General features: G+C 40.3%; 1 protein-coding gene across 2 annotated transcripts in view; it reads right to left on the bottom strand.

Moving 5' to 3' along the window:
* The window catches only part of adcy2b (adenylate cyclase 2b (brain)), a 67,580-nt gene that overhangs the window by 22,129 nt on the left and 18,844 nt on the right, over positions 1-26,607 (bottom strand). The window contains exons 4-14 of one of the 2 annotated variants that reach the window (XM_058404532.1): positions 22,608-22,757; positions 15,557-15,705; positions 13,849-13,960; positions 13,636-13,763; positions 10,677-10,835; positions 10,244-10,376; positions 8,859-9,035; positions 7,065-7,108; positions 6,896-6,976; positions 6,653-6,722; positions 5,692-5,789 (exon numbers count right to left, since the gene is read on the bottom strand). In XM_058404532.1, the coding sequence (XP_058260515.1) occupies positions 5,692-5,789; positions 6,653-6,722; positions 6,896-6,976; positions 7,065-7,108; positions 8,859-9,035; positions 10,244-10,376; positions 10,677-10,835; positions 13,636-13,763; positions 13,849-13,960; positions 15,557-15,705; positions 22,608-22,757 (1,301 nt within the window). The remainder of the gene's footprint in view (positions 1-5,691; positions 5,790-6,652; positions 6,723-6,895; positions 6,977-7,064; positions 7,109-8,858; positions 9,036-10,243; positions 10,377-10,676; positions 10,836-13,635; positions 13,764-13,848; positions 13,961-15,556; positions 15,706-22,607; positions 22,758-26,607) is intronic. The other variant, XM_058404533.1, reaches the window with a different exon arrangement.

The raw sequence follows: 26,607 nt of genomic DNA, 5'->3' as shown, positions 1-26,607 counted from the left end.
AGTGAGTGAGTGATTGTGTGAGTGAGTGAGTGATTGTGTGAGTGAGTGATTGTGTGAGTGAGTGAGTGATTGTGTGAGTGAGTGATTGTGTGAGTGAGTGAGTGATTGTGTGAGTGAGTGATTGTGTGAGTGAGTGAGTGATTGTGTGAGTGAGTGATTGTGTGAGTGAGTGAGTGAGTGAGTGATTGTGTGAGTGAGTGAGTGATTGTGTGAGTGAGTGATTGTGTGAGTGAGTGAGTGATTGTGTGAGTGAGTGATTGTGTGAGTGAGTGAGTGATTGTGTGAGTGAGTGAGTGATTGTGTGAGTGAGTGATTGTGTGAGTGAGTGAGTGATTGTGTGAGTGAGTGATTGTGTGAGTGAGTGAGTGATTGTGTGAGTGAGTGAGTGATTGTGTGAGTGAGTGATTGTGTGAGTGAGTGAGTGATTGTGTGAGTGAGTGATTGTGTGAGTGAGTGAGTGATTGTGTGAGTGAGTGATTGTGTGAGTGAGTGAGTGATTGTGTGAGTGAGTGATTGTGTGAGTGAGTGAGTGATTGTGTGAGTGAGTGAGTGATTGTGTGAGTGAGTGATTGTGTGTGTGAGTGAGTAAATAATTGAGTGAGTGAGTAAATAATTGAGTGAGTGAGTGAGTGAGTGAGTGAAAGAATAATTGAGTGAGTGAGTGAGTGAGTGAGTAAGAGAGTAAATAATTGAGTGAGTGAGTGATTGTGTGAGTGAGTGATTGTGTGAGTGAGTGATTGTGTGAGTGAGTGAGTGATTGTGTGAGTGAGTGAGTGATTGTGTGAGTGAGTGATTGTGTGAGGGAGTGAGTGATTGTGTGAGTGAGTGAGTGATTGTGTGAGTGAGTGAGTGATTGTGTGAGTGAGTGATTGTGTGAGTGAGTGATTGTGTGAGTGAGTGAGTGATTGTGTGAGTGAGTGAGTGATTGTGTGAGTGAGTGATTGTGTGAGTGAGTGAGTGAGTGAGTGATTGTGTGAGTGAGTGAGTGATTGTGTGAGTGAGTGATTGTGTGAGTGAGTGATTGTGTGAGTGAGTGAGTGATTGTGTGAGTGAGTGATTGTGTGAGTGAGTGAGTGATTGTGTGAGTGAGTGATTGTGTGAGTGAGTGATTGTGTGAGTGAGTGAGTGATTGTGTGAGTGAGTGATTGTGTGAGTGAGTGAGTGATTGTGTGAGTGAGTGATTGTGTGAGTGAGTGAGTGATTGTGTGAGTGAGTGATTGTGTGAGTGAGTGAGTGATTGTGTGAGTGAGTGATTGTGTGAGTGAGTGATTGTGTGAGTGAGTGAGTGATTGTGTGAGTGAGTGATTGTGTGAGTGAGTGAGTGATTGTGTGAGTGAGTGATTGTGTGAGTGAGTGAGTGATTGTGTGAGTGAGTGATTGTGTGAGTGAGTGAGTGATTGTGTGAGTGAGTGAGTGAGTGATTGTGTGAGTGAGTGATTGTGTGAGTGAGTGAGTGATTGTGTGAGTGAGTGAGTGATTGTGTGAGTGAGTGATTGTGTGAGTGAGTGATTGTGTGAGTGAGTGAGTGATTGTGTGAGTGAGTGATTGTGTGAGTGAGTGAGTGATTGTGTGAGTGAGTGATTGTGTGAGTGAGTGAGTGATTGTGTGAGTGAGTGAGTGATTGTGTGAGTGAGTGATTGTGTGAGTGAGTGAGTGATTGTGTGAGTGAGTGATTGTGTGAGTGAGTGATTGTGTGTGTGAGTGAGTGATTGTGTGAGTGAGTGAGTGATTGTGTGAGTGAGTGAGTGATTGTGTGAGTGAGTGATTGTGTGTGAGTGAGTGATTGTGAGTGAGTGAGTGATTGTGTGAGTGAGTGATTGTGTGAGTGAGTGAGTGATTGTGTGAGTGAGTGAGTGATTGTGTGAGTGAGTGATTGTGTGAGTGAGTGATTGTGTGAGTGAGTGAGTGATTGTGTGAGTGAGTGATTGTGTGAGTGAGTGAGTGATTGTGTGAGTGAGTGAGTGATTGTGTGAGTGAGTGAGTGAGTGAGTGATTGTGTGAGTGAGTGATTGTGTGAGTGAGTGATTGTGTGAGTGAGTGATTGTGTGAGTGAGTGAGTGATTGTGTGAGTGAGTGATTGTGTGAGTGAGTGAGTGATTGTGTGAGTGAGTGATTGTGTGTGTGAGTGAGTGATTGTGTGAGTGAGTGAGTGATTGTGTGAGTGAGTGAGTGATTGTGTGAGTGAGTGAGTGATTGTGTGAGTGAGTGAGTGATTGTGTGAGTGAGTGAGTGATTGTGTGAGTGAGTGATTGTGTGAGTGAGTGAGTGATTGTGTGAGTGAGTGAGTGATTGTGTGTGTGAGTGAGTGATTGTGTGAGTGAGTGAGTGATTGTGTGAGTGAGTGATTGTGTGTGTGAGTGAGTGATTGTGTGAGTGAGTGATTGTGTGAGTGAGTGAGTGAGTGATTGTGTGTGTGAGTGAGTGATTGTGTGAGTGAGTGAGTGATTGTGTGAGTGAGTGAGTGATTGTGTGAGTGAGTGAGTGATTGTGTGAGTGAGTGATTGTGTGTGTGAGTGAGTGATTGTGTGTGTGAGTGAGTGATTGTGTGAGTGAGTGAGTGATTGTGTGAGTGAGTGATTGTGTGAGTGAGTGAGTGATTGTGTGAGTGAGTGATTGTGTGAGTGAGTGAGTGATTGTGTGAGTGAGTGAGTGATTGTGTGAGTGAGTGAGTGATTGTGTGAGTGAGTGAGTGATTGTGTGAGTGAGTGATTGTGTGTGAGTGAGTGTGTGACTGAGTGAGTGAGTGATTGTGTGTGTGAGTGAGTGATTGTGTGAGTGAGTGAGTGATTGTGTGAGTGAGTGATTGTGTGTGAGTGAGTGATTGTGTGAGTGAGTGAGTGATTGTGTGAGTGAGTGAGTGATTGTGTGAGTGAGTGATTGTGTGTGTGAGTGAGTGATTGTGTGAGTGAGTGATTGTGTGAGTGAGTGATTGTGTGAGTGAGTGAGTGATTGTGTGAGTGAGTGAGTGAGTGATTGTGTGTGTGAGTGAGTGATTGTGTGAGTGAGTGATTGTGTGAGTGAGTGAGTGATTGTGTGAGTGAGTGAGTGATTGTGTGAGTGAGTGAGTGAGTGATTGTGTGAGTGAGTGATTGTGTGAGTGAGTGAGTGATTGTGTGAGTGAGTGATTGTGTGTGTGAGTGAGTGATTGTGTGAGTGAGTGAGTGATTGTGTGAGTGAGTGATTGTGTGAGTGAGTGAGTGATTGTGTGAGTGAGTGAGTGATTGTGTGAGTGAGTGATTGTGTGAGTGAGTGAGTGATTGTGTGAGTGAGTGAGTGATTGTGTGAGTGAGTGAGTGATTGTGTGAGTGAGTGATTGTGTGAGTGAGTGATTGTGTGAGTGAGTGAGTGATTGTGTGAGTGAGTGAGTGATTGTGTGAGTGAGTGAGTGATTGTGTGAGTGAGTGATTGTGTGAGTGAGTGAGTGAGTGAGTGATTGTGTGAGTGAGTGATTGTGTGAGTGAGTGAGTGATTGTGTGAGTGAGTGAGTGATTGTGTGAGTGAGTGAGTGATTGTGTGTGTGAGTGAGTGATTGTGTGAGTGAGTGAGTGATTGTGTGAGTGAGTGATTGTGTGAGTGAGTGAGTGATTGTGTGAGTGAGTGATTGTGTGAGTGAGTGAGTGATTGTGTGTGTGAGTGAGTGATTGTGTGAGTGAGTGAGTGAGTGATTGTGTGAGTGAGTGAGTGATTGTGTGAGTGAGTGAGTGAGTGATTGTGTGAGTGAGTGATTGTGTGAGTGAGTGAGTGATTGTGTGAGTGAGTGAGTGATTGTGTGAGTGAGTGATTGTGTGAGTGAGTGAGTGATTGTGTGAGTGAGTGATTGTGTGAGTGAGTGAGTGATTGTGTGAGTGAGTGAGTGATTGTGTGAGTGAGTGATTGTGTGAGTGAGTGAGTGAGTGAGTGATTGTGTGAGTGAGTGAGTGATTGTGTGAGTGAGTGAGTGAGTGATTGTGTGAGTGAGTGAGTGAGTGTGTGTGTGTGAGTGAGTGTGTGAGTAAGTGAGGGTGTGTGTGTGTGTGTGAGTGATTGAGTGAGTGAGTGAGTGATTGTGTGAGTGAGTGATTGTGTGAGTGAGTGAGTGATTGTGTGTGTGAGTGAGTGATTGTGTGAGTGAGTGAGTGATTGTGTGAGTGAGTGAGTGATTGTGTGTGTGAGTGAGTGATTGTGTGAGTGAGTGAGTGATTGTGTGAGTGAGTGAGTGAGTGATTGTGTGAGTGAGTGAGTGATTGTGTGAGTGAGTGAGTGATTGTGTGAGTGAGTGATTGTGTGAGTGAGTGATTGTGTGTGTGAGTGAGTGATTGTGTGAGTGAGTGATTGTGTGAGTGAGTGAGTGATTGTGTGAGTGAGTGAGTGATTGTGTGAGTGAGTGAGTGATTGTGTGAGTGAGTGATTGTGTGAGTGAGTGATTGTGTGAGTGAGTGAGTGATTGTGTGAGTGAGTGAGTGATTGTGTGAGTGAGTGATTGTGTGAGTGAGTGAGTGATTGTGTGAGTGAGTGATTGTGTGAGTGAGTGAGTGATTGTGTGAGTGAGTGATTGTGTGAGTGAGTGAGTGATTGTGTGAGTGAGTGATTGTGTGAGTGAGTGAGTGATTGTGTGAGTGAGTGATTGTGTGTGTGAGTGAGTGAGTGATTGTGTGAGTGAGTGATTGTGTGAGTGAGTGATTGTGTGAGTGAGTGAGTGATTGTGTGTGTGAGTGAGTGATTGTGTGAGTGAGTGAGTGATTGTGTGAGTGAGTGATTGTGTGAGTGAGTGAGTGATTGTGTGTGTGAGTGAGTGATTGTGTGAGTGAGTGAGTGAGTGATTGTGTGAGTGAGTGATTGTGTGAGTGAGTGAGTGATTGTGTGAGTGAGTGAGTGATTGTGTGAGTGAGTGAGTGATTGTGTGAGTGAGTGATTGTGTGTGTGAGTGAGTGATTGTGTGTGTGAGTGAGTGATTGTGTGAGTGTGTGAGTGAGTGATTGTGTGTGTGAGTGAGTGATTGTGTGAGTGAGTGAGTGATTGTGTGAGTGAGTGATTGTGTGAGTGAGTGAGTGATTGTGTGTGTGAGTGAGTGATTGTGTGAGTGAGTGAGTGATTGTGTGAGTGAGTGAGTGATTGTGTGAGTGAGTGATTGTGTGAGTGAGTGATTGTGTGAGTGAGTGATTGTGTGAGTGAGTGATTGTGTGAGTGAGTGAGTGATTGTGTGAGTGAGTGAGTGATTGTGTGAGTGAGTGAGTGATTGTGTGAGTGAGTGAGTGATTGTGTGAGTGAGTGATTGTGTGAGTGAGTGAGTGATTGTGTGTGTGAGTGAGTGATTGTGTGAGTGAGTGAGTGATTGTGTGAGTGAGTGAGTGATTGTGTGAGTGAGTGATTGTGTGAGTGAGTGAGTGATTGTGTGAGTGAGTGAGTGAGTGATTGTGTGAGTGAGTGAGTGATTGTGTGAGTGAGTGAGTGAGTGAGTGATTGTGTGAGTGAGTGAGTGATTGTGTGAGTGAGTGAGTGAGTGATTGTGTGTGTGAGTGAGTGATTGTGTGAGTGAGTGAGTGATTGTGTGAGTGAGTGAGTGATTGTGTGAGTGAGTGAGTGAGTGATTGTGTGAGTGAGTGATTGTGTGAGTGAGTGAGTGAGTGATTGTGTGAGTGAGTGAGTGATTGTGTGAGTGAGTGAGTGATTGTGTGAGTGAGTGAGTGATTGTGTGAGTGAGTGAGTACTTACTTTGGCAAAACTAAAACTTGCACGATGAAAATGCAGAAGAAGATGAAGCATGCGCAAGTGACGTAGTACTTAAAGGCTGGCAAGCTTGTTGCTCTATACTGTAATACATAAAAATATGACAAAACACATTATCATGACAAAATATTTACTAACTGACATAACGCATGTTTTAAGGTTATCATGTAAAGCAAGAGTGGTGTGGTGTGTACATTATTTTCCGTTAAATGAATTTTTTTCTCGAAGAAAAATAAAACAGAGAGTGATAGAGGGAAAAAAGGAGCAGGAGAAAAAAAAGAAGATGAGAAGAAATGTTTAAATGAAATAATAAATAAAAAGAAATGGAAAAAAGAAATAATGTAAACAAGCTCATCAGCAGATCATAGGACAAAATACAGAAATTAAAAGATAAAAAACAAAAACAAAGAAAAATGCAGCATCCAAGAGAGAGGATAAAATAAAAAAGCTAATGAGTAGAAATAAATCAGAAGAGAATGATGAGTAGGTATAAATGTGTAGATTTACTAATAAATATATACAGTTTATTTTACACTTAAAAAAAACTTAGGGCAATGATATGTATATTGTATTTTTTTTCTCAGGCTTTATATTAGAGAGAGTTTGTTTTTTAATATTTAAAACTAATTCCATGACAAATGACTTTCTAGCTAACACGATGATGAAGTGCTATAACCTGGCATATATACTTTTGGTATTTCAACCAAAATCCATGTCACATGACTTCAGACATTTGACACAAGCTTATACATGTTTCAAAAATGTTTATGTTCATTTACATGAAGTTTTAGAGGTTTACAAAGGCGTTTATTAGCCTTATGAACACAACGTTATATAAATAAAATTGTGCCCAAAACCTTAAACACTAGGTTTTTAAACTAGACAGAGCTTAACATATAGAGAATGCCATTATTTTGCATACATGATGACTCCTAACCATCCATACCTCTTTCTCCAGAGTCTTATTGTGAAAAAACAGAGATATCCTCTGAATATCCTCAGACTTCAGCCACTGTCTGACAAGAGAAAGAACAAAAAAAGCTGAGGATTCATACCTTACCTGAAGTAAATGTCTAGTAGATATAATGAGCTATGAAGCAGTTGATAATCCTGACTTTAATAGCGCTTGAAAGTGCAAAAGGATTCCTTTGTATAAATGAACCCCGAAGAGAAAAGTAAGGCCGCTCACTTTTGTGCGTTGATACCGTCGATTGTACGAATCATCCTCTCGTTCAACTCCTCCTCGAACCTCTTCTTCTGGGATTTAGTTCTGAATGAAAGAAAAGTGACTCGTGAGCAGTCTGAGAGAGACGGATCGGGTCGGTGATGAGTTTCTCACTAACGCTTGGAGGACTGACCTTTCTGATCTCCCGGGAAAATGATAGTGTCCCATTGGCACATCCTGAAAGAAAAAGACGGGACGGATGATAAGCACGTAACCAGTACTTATAGAATGCCATGATCTGATGATGGACATGGTGATAATGAAAAGCCATGGGTTTCTATTGAGCATCAGTTACATTTAAAGTCATCATCATATCGTCTTAAAATGAATGGCATATAATCAAATACTCAAACGGTCTGTGTCTGTGTATGCTTATTAACCAATGAGCTAAAATGTCTAAATGAGCTTTTTAAAGCTTTAATATCTGTGTTTAATCAGGTGCTTTATTCAACCATGCCGAAGATATAAAAAGAAATATAAAGAGGATATTTGAATACTGCATTTTATGACTGTAATACTTTCATTTAGCTTGCAAAAAGGTTGAAAGACAATCAAAGGAATATCACAGTGCCTTTTAATCGAATCTACTGCATCTGTAAAGTGAGTGTGATCGGTAACAGAGACAAGATTTTCAACATGTTCCCTGTACTGAGAAAAGCACAGAAAACCTGTTTACGCCAAACTCACTTATAAAGGAAACATCATAACATCCCAGCTCACCTCAGATCTACATCGTTTCCTAATACCAGAGCTATTTAACCATACACACACAGGTTCTACACCTCCACCTCACTATCAAATAATAACCAGAAGGCTGTTTCATAGCTGGGGAGAATGATCTGTTGTCCTGATTATTCTAGGTACTAATAAAGAGCCTGCGCATTTTTATCAACATAGACATGAAAGCTCAAGATCGATCGCTTAAGGTACAAAGCTAAAGGGCTACATTGGGATAGTATTGTCGGACTTTATGGCTCTAGTAAAATCTCTACACTAACAGGAGCTTGTTCATGCTCCAACGCATTACATTAGTCTAGATGCAGATGTAATCTAGATGTAATGAAAGCATGAGTGAGTTTATGTATCACTTAATATCATTACGTTTCTTAGCGTGAGATGGAAAAAGGCAGCTGAGGTAATATTATCTGCATGATCTTTACACCAGAGACTTGAGTCAGTAAGTACATGGAGAACTTTCACTGCTGCATATTACGTAACTACATTTAATACTGCAAGAAAAAGGGCAGTAGTTGAAGTCAGTTGATAAAAGTTTTGGTACAACGTGGATGAATTATTTGGTCAGCTGCATTTGTAAATCAGAGTAAGCTTTAAATATGTATTGGAACAGCAGAAAGGAACAGCCCTGGTGGGGCTTTTATTTCAGTTTGTCTTATATTTTATCTTTTATTGTTAGTTCAGTAACTGCCCTCAGACTGCAGTAGGAGTGTTTGAAGGTTTTCTTTTCTTTTCCAAGTAAAAAAAAAAGTCAAAATACAAGTCCAAAACAAGTGGTAATTGTACATATTTTGCACCTGCAGAAGACAAAAATGATGAAACATTCATTTAACATTACCCCCTAATTTCACCCTCAATTGTCTCCCTGCTCTTCCCAATCATACCACATCTGCCAAACAGGAAAGGTGAATTCTAACACATGCTTCTATTCATACAGTCACAGTATAACGACATACACTTTTATGCATACATGAGCTCATGGGCATGCGTGATTGTCAAGAGTTGCTGTGATTTCCAAGAGAGAGAGAGAGAGTAATACCATCCTTCCCACCCAAAGGCAGGTCGCTGTAGCATTGTTGGGGTGCAACATGTAAACTCTTTCCTGTTGTTTTGTTATATGCTGATGTGTTGGTTATCCAAATCTTTTCTCTTTCTGTCACTGTCACTAGTCTGTGTGCCTCAGTCGACTCACGTGTGTGTTGATCTTGCCATTCTCGTTGGTCATGCTGTCTCGGTGGTGCAGGTTGGCGAAGGGTTTTGCTGCCCCCCAGGACTCCAGGTACTGAGTCATACGCACAGACGCTCGCATCTTCGCCCCATAGAGAACTGGACGAGGACGGCAGTGGAGCTGAGGGCTGCGTCTCTCCCCCTGAGCGATAAAGTACATCACACACAAACAATTGAATATGTCCATATAACTGTACGAGGACATACATTAAAATGACGACTCAAAAAGCGTCTATTATAAAGTGAATATTATTAAGTCATGCCTGTTAATATTAGGCTATGACCCAAAATTGAGTAATAAGCTGATGGAAACAATTAAGACTTCTATCAATAATATATAAATGAAACAGATGATAAGAATGTGTTATATTTCAGCAGTATATTATGTTTAGGCTGTATATAGAATTGGATTGGAGCATGACTCATAGCATTAATTAACAAGGTTTCCTTTACTTAGACAGCAAAAATACAAAATAGAAATAAAGAACGCCTAACATACCGTAGGCAGTATTCAAGGAAACAGTGTCAACGTTCAGTGAACCACATAACACTTTACAAGAGTATAATCAATATTTTCAGCTCTGATGCAAATAAGCAGCGTTGACTCGAATCAGCATCATCTCTAATTTATTGCACACATCGGGTCAAGAAAACAGAACCACCCCGTGCACTGACGCATCGAAAATAAATGGCCGTATTTTTAAAATGAAATAGATGGTGTTAAGATGTTGGCAAGCAGAGTGATCTCTGTGGGCAGAGAGAAAACCCACGCACAGATACGTGTCTAAAGCGATAGGCAGCCTGAAATTGGCTGAGTTACATCCTGTGTTGTGCCAAGTTGCACTGTAAATAGACAAGTTTCAAAGTAAGCATTTACGGAGGACGGCTTATGTTGAAGCTGATGGTACGGTAAATTGCTATAAACCTGCTGCCAGACATTAGGACTGTAAAATATTATGATAGGTATTTAAAGGGACTCATAGGAAGCGATGATGCTGTTTATTTGACACCTTTTAACAGTTTTAACAGCACAATACAGAACGTAGGGTTTGACAGTCATGGTATGGGAATTTTCAAACTTTGGATCATGGTTATGATCTGATTTATGGTCAAATACACTTGCTGAGTATTTTGCGTCCACTGCAATTCGTAATAAACACCATCAGATTCAAATTCAACAGCACTGTGGTTTACACTTGGAACAACCATGACACAATATCTTTGTATTTTTTCTGACATTGTGTTGTAAGCCTAACCATAACGTACCTGAAATGGAAATATCGGCTTATACGATCAGTTTTCATATCATTCTGTACATCCAAGATACACCACTGTTTTCCTGGTTTGTACCTTTGGATTGATGACGAGGTACGTGACAATGCCATGCTCTTTCAGGTACGAATCTCGGCTCTGTCCGTCTCCAGCCTCCACTTTGTAGGCCCCTTTCAAATGTTCCAGCGTCACAGAGGAGATGTGAACTCGGCTGGGGAGGACAAACAGGACATGACAGAGCACTTCAATAACAACGCACCGACAAGACATTACATCCTCTCACGCAGCCCGCACACAGTGGACGGTAAATATATAATACGAACAAGGCAGTGATGTAATAATAGAGCCGGGGCAGCGTTTATTGTCTTCTTACTGAACAAAAACTCATCAGCCATGAGCACCTTTCACAGCGCTCTCCACAGTGTGTTTGGCTGAACCTGAAGAGCTCTTGTTAGATTTCGCACTGTTGATCACAGATGTAAAAACACATGCACAAAAAACAAAAGCTCACCCAGGTACGCCTCCAGCCTCCATGTGATTGGCCAGAGTGACATCATGTGACCAAACGTCATACTGCCATTTCTGGAGGCCAATTACGCCGCAGAGCACGTTGCCAGAATGCACTCCAACACGCATGTTAATGTCAACGCCTGTGGCATCTCGCACCTTCCTGCAACAACACGACACGTTTCAGCACTCTAGCTTGGCCAAGATCTTGGCTCAAGTCGTAGAGACGTTTTCCCGTGTACTAATTGATACTCTTTTTCTCTCGCTTTCCTTTCCCAGTGCACTTTACTGGTTGACTAATGTATTTCATCCCACTCATTAGAATTGTTTCTGGTTAGTCCACTTCAGATACTTCAGAAGCCATCTAGAGTCTGTCAGAGAGCAAGCTAACAAATTATTCACAGCAACTACATTAGGGAAGCTTGGCTGAGCCTAGAGGTGTGTATTATGACTGGATGTAACATGAGATTAGTGTAGGGTCTTTACTTTCATGTAGGCACAAGCCAGCAGTCAAACATGAAGCTGTCTGGTCAGTGTCATGTGGTATAAATGAAACAACTAGCAGTTGGAACATTGAATTTGTTAGAAAATATGGTAGGCAGGTGAGAGGGTGGGATTTGCAAGGCAAAAAAAAAAAACATCAGTCCCAATATCATCTATATTTGAGACCCATTATGAACTGCAGTGATGTAGCTGAAGTTGAGAAACTGTTGAAGCCAAAATTCACACACCATACCGACATCGCTGACATTTCTAGCTATGTTTTCCCCCGAGGTATTTCCACACCCATCAAAAAACTTCCTCATTAGGACACACCTACTTTGGGTTTAGTTCCGTATGCAGACACAGATAGTGGCATTGCTTTGCACAACAAGACAACATTAGAAATTAGGACTATGGTGTACAGGTGATCTACTAACCATCAAAAGCTAGAAACCAGACTATAAAAATAAAGTGATATTGATGGTGTCTGTCTTTTAGATGGAACTTTTCAGGACCAGTTCGTAGAAATGGGCTAGCAGAGCAAAATTTCACAAAAATGAAAAATAAACTTTGGCAAGTCTTATTAGAGTGAGGCTGGAGCTTATTTCTTTGTACCCCAGACTGTAGATTACATCTGGTGGAACACAATCTGGATTTTTGTGTTTATTGAGGATGATTTATTTAAGCCTGCTTTATTGAAACCTCTGTGAACATCAACAGCGGTGAGAGAAACAAAAGCATTTGTAAAAAAAAAAAAAAAACCCCACAATAATAAGCATTCTTTTCTCAATACTTGAAGAGAAACTTATCTTAATACTACTGGTGAGTTAATGATATACTAGTACTACTGTCTAAACTGGTCTATGCAAATTATTAGGGTTAGGAAACAAGACTGAGAAGAATCCTCTGGAAATTCTGATATACAGTGTGTGGAGTTTCAGGTGATTAGATGCACTATATATCCCCAGTGCCGCTGTGACTCAACCCATGTGATAACACTACAGGCTTGTTATAGAGGCTGGCTGAGCACGACTGAGCCAGTGTGTGTGTGTGTTTACAGAGTTATAGTCTTTGTTTGCTAGTGGCCGTCTCTTGTGTCGGCATTCCAACAAAATGAGGGTTGTACTTCAACAAAAATGTAGTCTGAAATGAAGTAGAGTTTTTCTGACACACTGAGGCAATTTGAGGGAGACTGTAAGTTGCACTGCTTTCAGCAAAGCCTCTTTACTATAAGTTGCTATATAATAATAATAATAATAATAATAATAATAATTATTATTATTATTATTATTATTATTATAGTCAATGTATTATTATTATTTATTTATTTATTTATTTATTTATTATTATTATTATTATTATTATTATTATTATTATTATTATTATTATTTATTTATGCTTCCCTCTTGGTACACAAGCTTTTGGTTTTTAGTGGCATGAAATTTTAAGCATATTGTTTACATGTCAAAAAGGCAAAAAGTATAAGAGATTGATTTAAACGTTAACGTAAAACTTGGAATGTTGCTCATTATTTTGCACTTTAGATGTGTATTTTATCGTAAATACATATTTTGTCATGTGAATCTCTTGAAGGTGAAATGATTTAGAGTGAAAAGTATATGCAAAATATAAATATAAAAAAATTAATAAAAAATTGCCTTTGAGCCTTAAACTAAAAATCTAAAAATATCCAGAATTCTGCAAAAGACTTGAGGAGGCTGATGTTGAGAAATTCAGGTGCTTTCATGACAAAAATAAATAAATAAATGGAAAGGTTTCTAAATATGCAAAAGCAGTAAACTCTAACCAGTGGAAATCGAAATCAAATCAATATTTGGCCACCTTTTGCCTTTGAAGCCCACATCCACTCTCTCAGGTACACTGTGAAGCAGTTTTATGAGCATGCTAGGTTGGAAAGTTCTAAGCATCTTGGAGAACTTCAGAACTACAGATCTTTAGCTTATTTTAGCTCACAGTTGCTTCTGCCTCAGAAACCTCCATGATGATTTATTTAATGAACCAGCAGATTAGTATATAGTAACTTAACATTACTAATTTTTTAATTACATATAGATGCACTAAGGTAAATGAATGATTGTTAATATAAATTATTATATTTTATACTTATACATTAGTGCAGATTGGAAAAAATCCCACCTAAGATTATATATATATATATATATATATATATATATATATATATATATATATATATATACAATTTTATAAAAATTTTATTTATATAAAATGGTGTTCTCAGAAACAGTGCTTCACAGTGACAAAGAGAAAAGAAATCTTATTTTTTTCAATGAGAGCTGCTTGCTCTACCCACTTATAAACGTTATTTCCATGGCAACCAGTTGTAAAAACACTCGCTGACCATTTCATAGTAGACTTGCTGTGATAAAAATGTGTGCATAAGACTTTTGTACAGTCCTGGATATGTTTAATGATCAAAAAAATAGAAGGTAGTGATTTACTTGATGGCCTCGCACATGTCCAGTCCCATCTTTACACAGTTCTTGGCATGGTCCGGTAAAGACTCGGGCAGTCCAGACACACAGTAATAACAGTCTCCCAGTATTTTAATCCTCATGCAGTCGTTATCCTAAAAAAGATAAGATTAGACACAGCTAGGAGAAATGGTGACCTCATGTCACTCAGGCAGTTAGAGGATGTGATTTGTGCGTTACCTTGGCTATCTGGTCGAATTTGCCGAAAAGCTCATTGAGCATGTGCACCAGTTCTCCTGGAGAGCAGTCGCTGGCCAGACGCGTGAACCCGACGATGTCTGCGTACAGAATGCTGCCGAAAACGTTAAGAGGCCTTTAAGACTGTGCAGGAGAGAGTGAGGCAATCTGTGATTGGATTAAAGTATCGCTGCTCTACACTATACCTTCCTGAAGCACAATATCTGAGCCTAGGCTTTTAATTAGGATCAGTATAAACCCCACATTTCACAGTGTGTATTATTCATTCTGATCCATTCACACGGGATCTGTGGAGAAATCCTGAGTATAATCGTCACACAAACAGTTGTTCTGATCCTTAATATACTGTACGTGTGTGATTATTAGTAGGTCACATGACCAGAACATACGTCTAGGCTATACTTGTGCTAAGAACTCACTACTCCATAATTTTAATAACTCTAATAAATTGTATCAATAATTTTAACTCAATAATCAATCATTTTAAATTCTTAAAGGTTTTAATAATATAGCAATTTAAACAACTTTAATTTTATCGACAATCAATAATGAATTATTTTAACTTTTTTAACAATGTTAAAAAATCTAACAATTTTAATTTTATGTAATTAATAATTTTAAGCCAATAATCAATCATTTTTAACAATTTTAAAAATCAAAATGCTAATATTTTAACCATTTAAATGTAAATTTTATTTGATCAGTAATTTCTACTCAATAAACAATATATATATATATATTTTCCCCCCACCATTTTAACAATTTTAAAAATGTTAATTTTAATTGTAATATAAATTTTTGACATTTTATTTTATAAGTAATTCTACTATAACAGAATTGAACAATATATAACTAATATATAACCCTCTTTTCCAACAGAACATAATGGAGATTTTAGCACCGTGTCGAGTTGAACAGGATACATCTGGAGTTATTTCGGTTATTTCAAAGAAGATAAAATAAAGTGTCATTTTTTTGATGCTGGCATGAAGTCAGGACATAATTACTGATAATGGATGATGGATTCAGACTAAAATCCCAAAGATTCTCTGTTAATAAGGATGAATTATTCTATAATTATTATAATGAATAATGACTCCAGATCCAGTCCAAGTGGTTTGGGTGTGGCTTTTAATAATTGTGTGAAATGTGGAGTAAAGCAGTGACTCTGCACTCAGGCTCATAAAAAGCTCCTAAGAACGCCTCTGTGCTGTCTGCGGTCAGAACAAACATCCGGGTCATCTCCCTGCTCCTGAGAAAACAAGCATGAGTGCTGCTCATAATGACGAGTGCCGTGTCTTCAGCATGCTCTCACCATGATGAAAACAGACTAAATCTTTGAAGTGTACAAAAATATTACTTCAAAAAAATCTAATAAAATAAAGGACAGCACCCTGTGTCCTTCTGCACAGTGAACGTAATGAAAGTGGTGTTTTTATTTTATGTAGATCTTTTGCTTTTAGGGCTAATCAAGAAGTACTGAAAACTTTCCACAGAACTCTTACATCTAGGTTACTTGTATTTGGGTTATTTAACTCTTTTTTTTGTCCTACTTGCTGTAAGTGAGATTTATTTAGCTGTGAGGAACACCTGCGTCTGTGTTGTACGGGATACAGGAATAGTAGTCCATCAGTTAATTTAGGTGTGTGTGTGTGTGTGTGTGTGTGCAGTGTAGTAGTGTGAGTCCTACCTGACGTTGGTGTGTCTTTGTACATAGAGGTTGTGGAAGTTGTTGGTGTTTTCGGTCTGGCCGCTGTTTGGTTCCTTGAGCCTCTGGATGATCTCCGCCTTCATCACGCGAGCGATGTGGGCGGGCAGAAGGGACAGCAAGAGACGCTCCTATTGGTCAGAGTGAAGAAGGTGAAAAGAAGCTTGGACAAATGTGTCTTTGTTATTTTATTTCATATTATTTCTGTGGTGGTTCATATACACGATATTGCCAAAAGTTTTGGGACAACCCTCCAAATCAGTGAATTCAGGTGTTGCTTTTCAGGGGTTGGGCTCGGCCCCTTAGTTCCAGTGAAAGGAACTCTTAATGCTTCAGCTTCATACCAAGACATTTTGGACAATTTCATGCTCCCAACTTTGTGGGAACAGATTGGGGGTGACCCCTTCCTGTTCCAACATGACTGTACACCAAAGGGCAAAGCAATGTCCATAAAGATGAACGAGTTTGGTGTGAAGGAACTTCAGATTTCTGACCTCAACCCCATAGAACACCTTTGGGATGAATTAGAGTGGAGACTGAGAGCCAGACCAAAACTGGGACGTCTGCCTTTACATGCACATGAAGGTAATATGGAGTTGGCCCGCCCTTTGCAGTTATAACAGCTTTAAATCTTCTGGGAAGGCATTCCACAAGGTTTAGGAGTGTGTTTATGGGAATTTTTGACCGTTCCTCTAGAAGTGCATTTGTGAGGTCAGGCACTGATGATGAATGAGAAGGTCTGGCTCACAGTGTTCACTCTAATTCATCCCAAAGGTGTATCAGGTTGAGGTCAGGACTCTTATTCCTCCACACCAAACTCACTCATCCATGTCTTTATGGACCTTGCTTTGTGCACTGGTGTGCAGTCATGTTGGAACAGCAAGGGGTCATCCCCAAACTGTTCCCACAAAGTTGGGATCATGAAATTGTCCAAAATGTCTTGGTATGCTGAAGCATTAAGAGTTCCTTTCACTGGAACTAAGGGGCCGAGCCCAACCCCTGAAAAACAACTATAGATATTCATGAACAAATTTAAAATGAATTTCTTAAGCAAAAGAGAGAAAACTGCATTTTCTAGTTCCACACAAAGATTCCAACACACTGATTGTCTAAAAGCAGCTATGTATTTCTTTCATTTGCATGTAATTGAAGACAATAATTAAATCATGCTTTTCAGCAATTTCCAACTGTCACCCTTGTGATACGACCAAGACTTGGAAGCTAACTTAGGCTGCATCACAGGCAGAGTAACAGACTCAGAGGTAAGCGTATGACTTCCGCATACATGAGCTCAGAGATGTCCATGATTGGCTAGCGTTTCTGTGATCAAACCCCAAATATCAGAAACTTCATTTATTTGGGGGGGGGGGATTCAGTCAGTTGTATTGGCTAAACTGTATGTTGGCTAAACTGACCATATTTTTATAAGGTCTTTCAACCATTTCAAAACATTTAAGCCTAGACTGTCATAGCGCTCTTCTCTGTTTTGAAGATGACGTCAAACTGCAGGTGTATGATTCACAGACGTTAACATCCGGTATCTAATTACACACGGCATTCATTAGGCTTATATCTAAATCAGGCTGGTATTTGACAACTTATGTGCGAAGAAATCACACAGACTGTAGCTAGACATCTTTAAGCAGACTAAGGCTGCATTTATTAAAATGCCTGCTTCGTCAAAAGTTTGCAGGAAGACAGCCAAGGTTCGTGAGTCAATAAAAACATTTTCACACAGTTTTGGTGAAACATATTTCTGTTTTCTTAAAGCAGAGCGTGAAAGTACGTTATTGGCAGGGAAAAAAAACAAAAAAACAATTTCTTTGTCGGCTGTTTGTCAGAACGCACTGAAATCTGACATGTTTTCTCCAGAGGGCTGTGCTTATTTATGATAAAACTGATGTATGCAGCAAGCTGAACAAAAACAGAGGCAGAAAAAAATAAATCGATCATTTAGTGAATCACAGCAACACCGGCTTCAAATTGCTCTTCAAATTAGATACGGTTAATAGGTAGCTGTGCTTGTTATTTGCTGTTTTCTATGCCGTCTTTGTTCTGTGCAGGTCAAACCGTGAATGAGAGAGCACAAACAGCCTGACCCTGTCTGCATATTTTCATGGCATTTAAAACAAAGCACGTAGACATCCGTTAAAACGTTGTTCTTAAAAATAAATCTGCTCGCAAACTCTTTCAGGTTCAGTGTGTGTGTTTGTGTGCTTTTACGACACAGGGACAGAGGTAACAAAAAGAGGAAGAAGCGTCCTAACGACAGCTAATCACCTTGTTTATCATGGGGAAGGTAAAGGGCTTTCATCGTCACAGGGAAATTGAATTGAAAATTAAATAGAGAGAGAGAGAGAGAGAGAGAGTAAGAAGGTAAGATATTCCAGTCAGTTTTGGACCACCTCCCCAATCTGTGTCTCGGGAGGAAATAAAGTAATTAAGCAGCCTGAGCTAAATCGAGCGAGTGCACGGTAAAAACGGAGACGCGTCTGGCTCTGCTGTCCCTGTTTAGTAAAAATACCGTCACACGCTGGCCACGCTGCAGCCCAGAGTGATGAGCGATGTACTGAGCCGAGAGCTGCCATCCATCTCGGCTGTAATTACAGTCAAACATAAAAGCATAGAGGAAAAAAAAAAAGGCAAAAGGCTACCTGTGTGTGTGTGTGTGTGTGAGAGAGCGAGAGAGATGGAAACCTGTAGATCATAATTGCACAGTGGAGAAGCCACAGGGAAGAATAATGAAATTACAGCTCTGTATGCGCAGGTCTGGTTTGTGGAGCTTTTTGGAATTAGCTGGATTTCAGAAATGTAGATAATCGTCTCGTTGATGTATTTAGATTTTTAACACGGAACATTATGAAGGACAGCACAAACAATCTGTTTATCTAGGCTGAGAAGCTAGTGAGCCATCGTGAGTAAATCCAGGAGAAAATGATATCATGCTGCATTTTTTTCTTCTTCATTACTCTTCTCAATCAATTATTGCCTTATTTTCCCTCTAAATAGTTCTCTTCAATCACACGATAACCAACAACCAGGGAAAGTGAAGGCTAACAAGTACTTTTGTTTCGAATTGATGCTCATGCTGCAGCACAGGATGGTGTAACAAAGCACAGGATGGTGTAACAAAGCACAGGATGGTGTAACAAGGCACTGGACGGTGTAACAAAGCACAGGACGGTGTAACAAGGCACTGGACGGTGTAACAAAGCACAGGACGGTGTAACAAAGCACAGGACGGTGTAACAAGGCACTGGACGGTGTAACAAAGCACAGGACGGTGTAACAAGGCACTGGACGGTGTAACAAAGCACAGGACGGTGTAACAAAGCACAGGACGGTGTAACAAAGCACAGGACGGTGTAACAAAGCACAGGACGGTGTAACAAGGCACTGGACGGTGTAACAAAGCACAGGACGGTGTAACAAAGCACAGGACGGTGTAACAAGGCACTGGACGGTGTAACAAAGCACAGGACGGTGTAACAAAGCACAGGACGGTGTAACAAAGCACAGGACGGTGTAACAAAGCACAGGACGGTGTAACAAGGCACTGGACGGTGTAACAAAGCACAGGACGGTGTAACAAAGCACAGGACGGTGTAACAAGGCACTGGACGGTGTAACAAAGCACAGGACGGTGTAACAAGGCACTGGACGGTGTAACAAAGCACAGGACGGTGTAACAAAGCACAGGACGGTGTAACAAGGCACAGGATGGTGTAACAAAGCACAGGACGGTGTAACAAAGCACAGGACGGTGTAACAAAGCACAGGACGGTGTAACAAGGCACTGGACGGTGTAACAAAGCACAGGACGGTGTAACAAAGCACAGGATGGTGTAACAAAGCACAGGATGGTGTAACAAGGCACTGGACGGTGTAACAAAGCACAGGACGGTGTAACAAGGCACTGGACGGTGTAACAAAGCACAGGACGGTGTAACAAGGCACTGGACGGTGTAACAAGGCACTGGACGGTGTAACAAAGCACAGGATGGTGTAACAAGGCACTGGACGGTGTAACAAAGCACAGGACGGTGTAACAAGGCACTGGACGGTGTAACAAAGCACAGGACGGTGTAACAAGGCACTGGACGGTGTAACAAGGCACTGGACGGTGTAACAAAGCACAGGATGGTGTAACAAGGCACTGGACGGTGTAACAAAGCAAAGGACAGTGTAACAAAGCGATTGTCTGCCCTCTTCTGTATACATTATTCAAACCCAAGATTCTCTATCAACAGGGTGAATGCTTTTCTGTTGCAAAACAGTTGAGATCATCTATGTGGTTGTGTCGAGACAGAGAGATGGGATCACAATTAAAAGGAATTTCATTTAGCATTAATTAGCCTGCAAATGTCCAGCAACAGTTATTATGCAGCAACTAAGAAGAAGCAGCTACCATTTAAGGCATTTAAGTGAGAACGCTACTTAAAATAAAACAATAATATGCTGCTAATGTTGGCAAATTTCTCTATTAAGCACTTTTTAAAATAGTTTTTAATATCATTATCCAAAAGTTATCCTGATATGAATCGTATTGTCACTGCAATTGATTAAAGGCAACAGAATCACCAAACCTTTAATATCATGTGACACACAATAAAATCAACAAACAAAGCCAAGCTTACCAAGAGGAAGTTTTAATGCACGCAGCGCTCGGAAAGGAAGGATAGGGTGGGAGGAAGGAGGAGGGAGCTGTTTTTGGCCTAAAAAACTCTCCATCCCACCCATTCAATGGATATTAGTAATTCTTTGTTTTTAACTGCATAAATGACTCATAGTCGACCCTCAAACCTCCACTCTCAAACCTCTGAAAGGCTACTACTGCTTTCACTCCATCACACCTGTACAGTATCGTCTTTTGCTGCCAAAACAGCACTGACCCGTCATGCACTGTGTATTCTGACACCTTTCTATCAGAACCAGCATTAACTTCCTCAGCAACAGTAGCTTGTCTGTTGGATCGGATCACACGGGTCAGCCTTCTCTCCCCACGTCCATCAATGAGGCTTGGCCGCCCATGACCCTGTCGCCGGTTCACCACTGTTCCTTCCTTGGACCACTTCTGATAGATACTGACCACTGCAGACCGGGAACACCCCACAAGAGCTGCAGTTTTGGAGATGCTCTGATCCAGTGGTCTAGCCATCACAATTTGGCTCTTCGTCAAACTCGCTCAAATCCTTACGCTTGTCCATTTTTCAACACATTAACTTTGAGGCCAAAATGTTCACCTCTCAGTGGTCATGTTATGTCTGATTGGTGTATATCGCAAGAAATGACTATTTTTTTTAGTACCCCAGAAAGAGGTTGGTTTTTTAGACGTCGTTTGAAGTGACTCAGGACATGTAGGAGACGTTCCAAATTTCGCACCAATTTCCCAAAATTTATAATTACATTATAGCAACATTTATATTATAACCTTTATAAACATTCGCTCCCTCACTTGCCTTACATTGCTCTTTTGTTGAGGGAAATATGACAAATAAAACGCAGCTTGTCCTGCTACCATAAAACAGGAAAAGTTCTCCTGATGAACTGTGGTGGAAAACAAATCGCTGACACTGGAGTGTCCTTCTAGAAATATTAAATACCAACATTTATCTCCTCACAAAAAAAACCTCGTGTATCAGCAATAATCAACATCATTGTTAGTCTTCGATTGTGAAGCGTCTCTACCATGTCCCTATACAAATCTTCTGATCAATCATTCCAACAGCGCTGTGGAATACCAGACAGCAATAAACCCTGTGGAATGGAAATCTGACATAAACTCCATCAAAACATGCTGAGATCGTTCAGAAACTTGCGTCCCGAATCATCTTCTCCTGGATTTGACTTATCAAGATTTACTGAAAACTGTCACATTGATCGTTCTCCAGCTGAAGAGAAACATGTTCAGGCTGCTTAATTCAACATTCAGAGTCTGGCTGCGTCGTCTTAAGCCCCAGACATAATTCTGGAGAACCAGGAAGTGCAAATCAATTAAAAATCCCCAAAATAAGGGCAGCAAAACACCTGTTCCATATCTAAGAAGAATATGAAATGCAAATCGCTGCATTTTAATAGGATGCACCCCAAAATGCCAATGTAATTAAATTGGATTAAACTGATATGTGAGTCAATGTCAGAGTTATGAATGGCAAATGATACCAAAAATACAGGACATTTTATTTATATGACAGCTGAGTAAAAGGTTAAAACAATTCTTTAGATACCACACCTTAAGTGCCATTACATCTGTCCGCTTGTGACAGCAAGGAATTAGTGTCTATAATGACCTCAGAAACTACACTGACCTTATAGTTCCTCATTGATTGCTGTTGTAGAAAGGACATTAATCAGTTACAGTTACATTATTTACTATCCAGTGTCACCCAAATGAGGATGAGGTTCCCTTCTGAGCCTGGTTCCTCTCAAGGATTCTTCCTCATGTCATCACAGGGAGTTTTTACTTGCCACCATCGCTACAGGCTTGCTCATTAAAGATAAAATAGGGATAAAATAGTTTAATTTATTTATTTATTTATTTATTCATTCATTCATTCATTCATTCATTCATTCATTTATTTATCTATCGGTTTATTTAATTATTATTTTTTCTCTCCTTTCTCTCTTTCTCTTCTTTCGTAAGGCTACTTTGAGACAATGGCCATTGTAAGGCGCTATAAAAATAAATTGAATTGAATTGAAAATTAAGCTTTTTTCTTTTTCTTTACCAACCACATGCAGTACAACGTAGTGGAATGCTGTCTGGTTCATCAAAACAGGACCAATAAGAATAAAATAAAAAATAGTAAAAAGAATAAAAAATATACTAGGAATTGCATTTCAATAAAACTATGATGAAATAGAATTTCCTATACAGGTAGGAAGGGGAGAAAGTATATGGACAAATATACGTGTAGATGTACTATTAAATACTCTGAAGACTGCATTATGCAAATGAGTGCTCATTTACATATTACCTATAAACAAGTTTAGTCGATTCTAGCAATTTCGTACAAATTTAGAAAATTCGTACCTGCTGATGTTTTTCAAATTCCAGTTTAATGGGTGATTTGATGCAGTTACACATGTCCTGGTAGGTCTGTTTCAGAGCGAGATCCATCAGGTGCTTGTGATAGGCGCCTGCCATGTTCCCGCAGATAAATATGATGATGTTGGCCAGCATCTGTAAACACAAAGACAAATCAAAAGCAGGGTTTGGTCTTTGTTACATTCTGATGATAATACACTATAGAAAGAGTAGAGTGGACAGTTGAATTTGTGCCTGTTTTGGGGTGTCCATGTCACGTCTCACTCCACAGTGGTGTTAACATGAAGCTCAAATGAAAGTGGACACTCAGGGTTTTAAAAGTTTGTAGTATTTCTGTTTTATTTAGTCTACTAGGGGCAATACAGTATGTTCATGGAAAAGTTTCAAAAAACAAACGGTTAGTTTTTCCACAGAAATGTTTCTCAAATCTTTAAAGTAAATATTGATATCAAATCCATTTCTGCTCTCTGAGACGCCCCAAGTGTTTGTTCATAAGCATCTAAAATTTCATCTACAACTGCTAGAATTTTTAAAAGGTTATCCAACAGAGGGAAAAACCCACGTCTCACATCGAAAGCCAATAGAGTACTGATTCATTTTTATATCATGAAATAATTCTTTTGTTTATACTGATTAAAAATATTCCATAAGTTGATTCCCGTTCTGCTGGAGGTATGGAACACTGGTACAAAGGGTCAAGGTGTCTAAAACAGGAGACATTTTTATGAATAGGAGAGCACCATCTACCCCCAGGTCTGTAGACGTTCCCCATTTCCAGACACTCATAATTACATGGCATTGCTTAGTATCAACAGGAAAAAGGGGAATGAACCTTCCCAACTGTGGCATCTCTGGGAAATGAACGTGGGTGCCAGAGACAGGATGTAGCCAAGAACACCACTTTAGAGCGTCAATCATTTTAATTAGCCTCCAGGACCTCCGGCCATTATTACTCAGATGTACAATATTAGCAGGTTACACTAGTCCAGCAGCAGCAATTACATTGTTCACTTCAACAATTAAGAGCACACAGAAGCAGGAGTGCCACAATTGTGTGTGTGTGTGTGTGTGTTTTTTCCGCTGAGAAAACAGTGTTTGTCCTTTAATGGTCACATGTAGAAGATTAGATAGAAAAAGTGTACTGTTTTGTCTACTCTGTTGCTGAGGGTCTCTTTCTCCTTTTCTGTAATCCTCCTTGTCCTAGCAAGACGGATGTCATATGTAATATTTTTTTTATTACAGCTTGGCTAAAAACTTGGATTGCTTCATTATGCAAATGAGTGCTAATTTGCATATTACCTATATATAAAGACACATTTGTAATATGCAAATATGAATATTGTACCCAAGATCGCTTTATGCCTCAAGATCACTTTATGGCTTTAATATCAATGAATCTGTGTGAAATTATGTGGATGCTTGCTAGTGAGTTGGAAAAGTTTGCTAGTGAGTTGGTCTCGGGAATTTACACAGGGTGATGCGAATAACATAAAAACATCCAGTGAGCATCAATCCTGAGGGTGGAAACACCTTGAGTAACAGTTATGGCAACTCAAATAATGACAGTGCTGAGCTGAAAAGCATCTCAGAAAGCTAAACCTTACTAAAAAGATCAGCAGAAGACCACACCAGGGTCCACTCCTGTCAGCCAAGAACAGGAATCTGAAGCTACAGCGGACACAGACTCACCCAAATTGGATGATATTTAGTGTGTAATCAGGTCTTTCCTGGAAATGAGGCCTCTGGCTTCTTAGGAACATCCTCAATAAAGAAAAAAGTGTGTTTATCGGTCATGGGAGAACTCCTTTAATAAGTCCTTCTGCTCGCTGTAATTACTGCGTGCTGGCTGTAAAAGGCAGAAGACAAGATCCAGGCTAGTGAAGAGCGCTGGCTTAATTAGAAATCACACGCTCATGGAATCACACTGCTGACTCATCACCGGGGCTCATCGGGCTCAGGACTGCACACATGCATACAGTACATGAAGTCATACCGTCGCTCCTGGGGGCTAAGGGTTAAAAACAGAAACGTTTGCAAATAAAGATCTAGAAAACTGAAACTGAAGTGTGACTGGGACCATTGTAGAAGGAAAGAGAGAGAGAGAGAGAGAGAGAGGGCACACTGTCAATTTTTATTTTAACAATAACAAAGCTTACTGCAGAGAGATGATTATTAGCCATTATTCAAGAGTCCAATTAGTCTAAAAATGGTTTCTTTCAATGAAAGAGCAGAGAGAGTGACTGATTAATCAGCTAGAGGACAGGCCCATGGCAGGTCCTCAGAAATAAAATAAATATGGCAGTAAATGGACCAAACAAACCACGAGGATTGTGTTTAGTTTTAAGGCAGGCTCTTAATAAAGAAATAAAGTGCAGCGTGTCATTTTAAGCCCTAATGGAGAACCGGTGGTTCGTTCTTGTTGGATCGTGCGGGCCGAGTTGCTATGGTAACCGGGCTGGTGATTAACCTCTGGTTAAAACAATCATTTTCCAAAAAGCTCCTGCATTTGCTCGCTGCATGGTGCAATTTGGCAGAAATGTGAAGGGATAGTTTTTGTGTCGCTCATACAGTACATGCGCTGATCTGTTCTCGCCTTTCAGAGGCATGCGTCAAGAAAATGAGCAAAACTAGATCAATCACACAATGGCATTTTTTGTGCCCTCAGTCATACATTGTATTATTTCTCCTTTTTTTTGTATTCAGTGTACTGGATATTTGTGTTGGAGTAAGCGGGTCACTATTTGATGAGCCCACTGCGGATAATTCTCCACTTGGATGTATGTATAGTGTGCTGATAAAGTTGGCTAGAATATCAGGGGACATGTACATGGAGCTCAGGATGGAGCAGGCTGTGTCATGCCTCAGGGTTTCTCCATGCCAGTGTGGTCGCTGTGAAACAGACGCAGCGTGTTATAAAGCAGGGGAAACCGTCTGGCCTGTGTTCGCTTCTGGCCTCAGCTAGGGAAACATGGCCAATGCATGATACCACATCATCAATGCCAGCTCTACAACAAAGACAAGACGTTTATTTTATTCGGTCTCGTTCATTTCCGTTTCATTCATTTGACCATGCTGTATGGTTTAGAGACTGAGGAAGAGACAGGAGTCAGAGCTGGAGGTAGCGGAGCTGAAGATGTTGAGGTTCTCTTTGGGAGTGACACGGTTGGACAGGATTAGGAACGAGTACATCAGAGGGACGGCTCATGTTGGACGTTTGGGGGACAAAGTTAGGGAGGACAGATTAAGATGGTTTGGACATGTTCAGAGGAGGGAGAGTGAGTATATTGGTGGGAGAATGTTGGACATGGAGCTGCCAGGAAGGAGGCAAAGAGGAAGGCCAAAGAGGAGGTATATGGATGGAATAAATGAGGATATGAAGCTAGTGGGTGTAAGTGTTGAGGATGCAGAAGATAGGGATAGGTGGAGAGAGATGATTCACTGTGGAGACCCCTGAAGGGAAAAGACGAAAGAAGAAGAAGAAGATTTCTTCAGCTTGAAAGGTTGCGCCACTCTAATAACCTCTCGACTGTACAGGAAGCGAGTGGAGATTTACAGCGAGTGCATCACAGTTTTATACATGAACTCGAGTCATTTTTGGATAAAAGTATGTGAGTGCACTGATACTCTACAGCCTTGTACTTATTTCCATTTCAAGGCCCTTTGAAATGAAGGTTATTCCAGAAATACCTGAGGGTCATCTTTTCAAATTCAGAATAAATTAATGATTACATTTCCATTAATGTCGGGCTTTCAGTGTAACACATGGGTGAGAAATGAAGGCTATTTATGTAGATGAGTTTTAATGGAGGTCTCTTCTTTCTGTGAATTGCCAATTTCCGTGTTCTATATAAAACACAATCACAAGCGAAATGATAAAGTGCATGCAGAGAGTTACGTACGGTGAAAACACCATGCCTGCAAATTACAGGCAAGAACACAATGAACCGTGGCAGCTTTGCAGCAAAGTCACTTTTTATTGCCGTCC

This window comes from Hemibagrus wyckioides, linkage group LG12 (genome assembly GCF_019097595.1).
Source record: "Hemibagrus wyckioides isolate EC202008001 linkage group LG12, SWU_Hwy_1.0, whole genome shotgun sequence".
In the NCBI taxonomy this organism is placed as follows: Eukaryota; Metazoa; Chordata; class Actinopteri; order Siluriformes; family Bagridae; genus Hemibagrus; species Hemibagrus wyckioides.
Note: the sequence above shows the minus strand (reverse complement) of the source record. Positions and strands in the feature narration are given on the sequence as shown.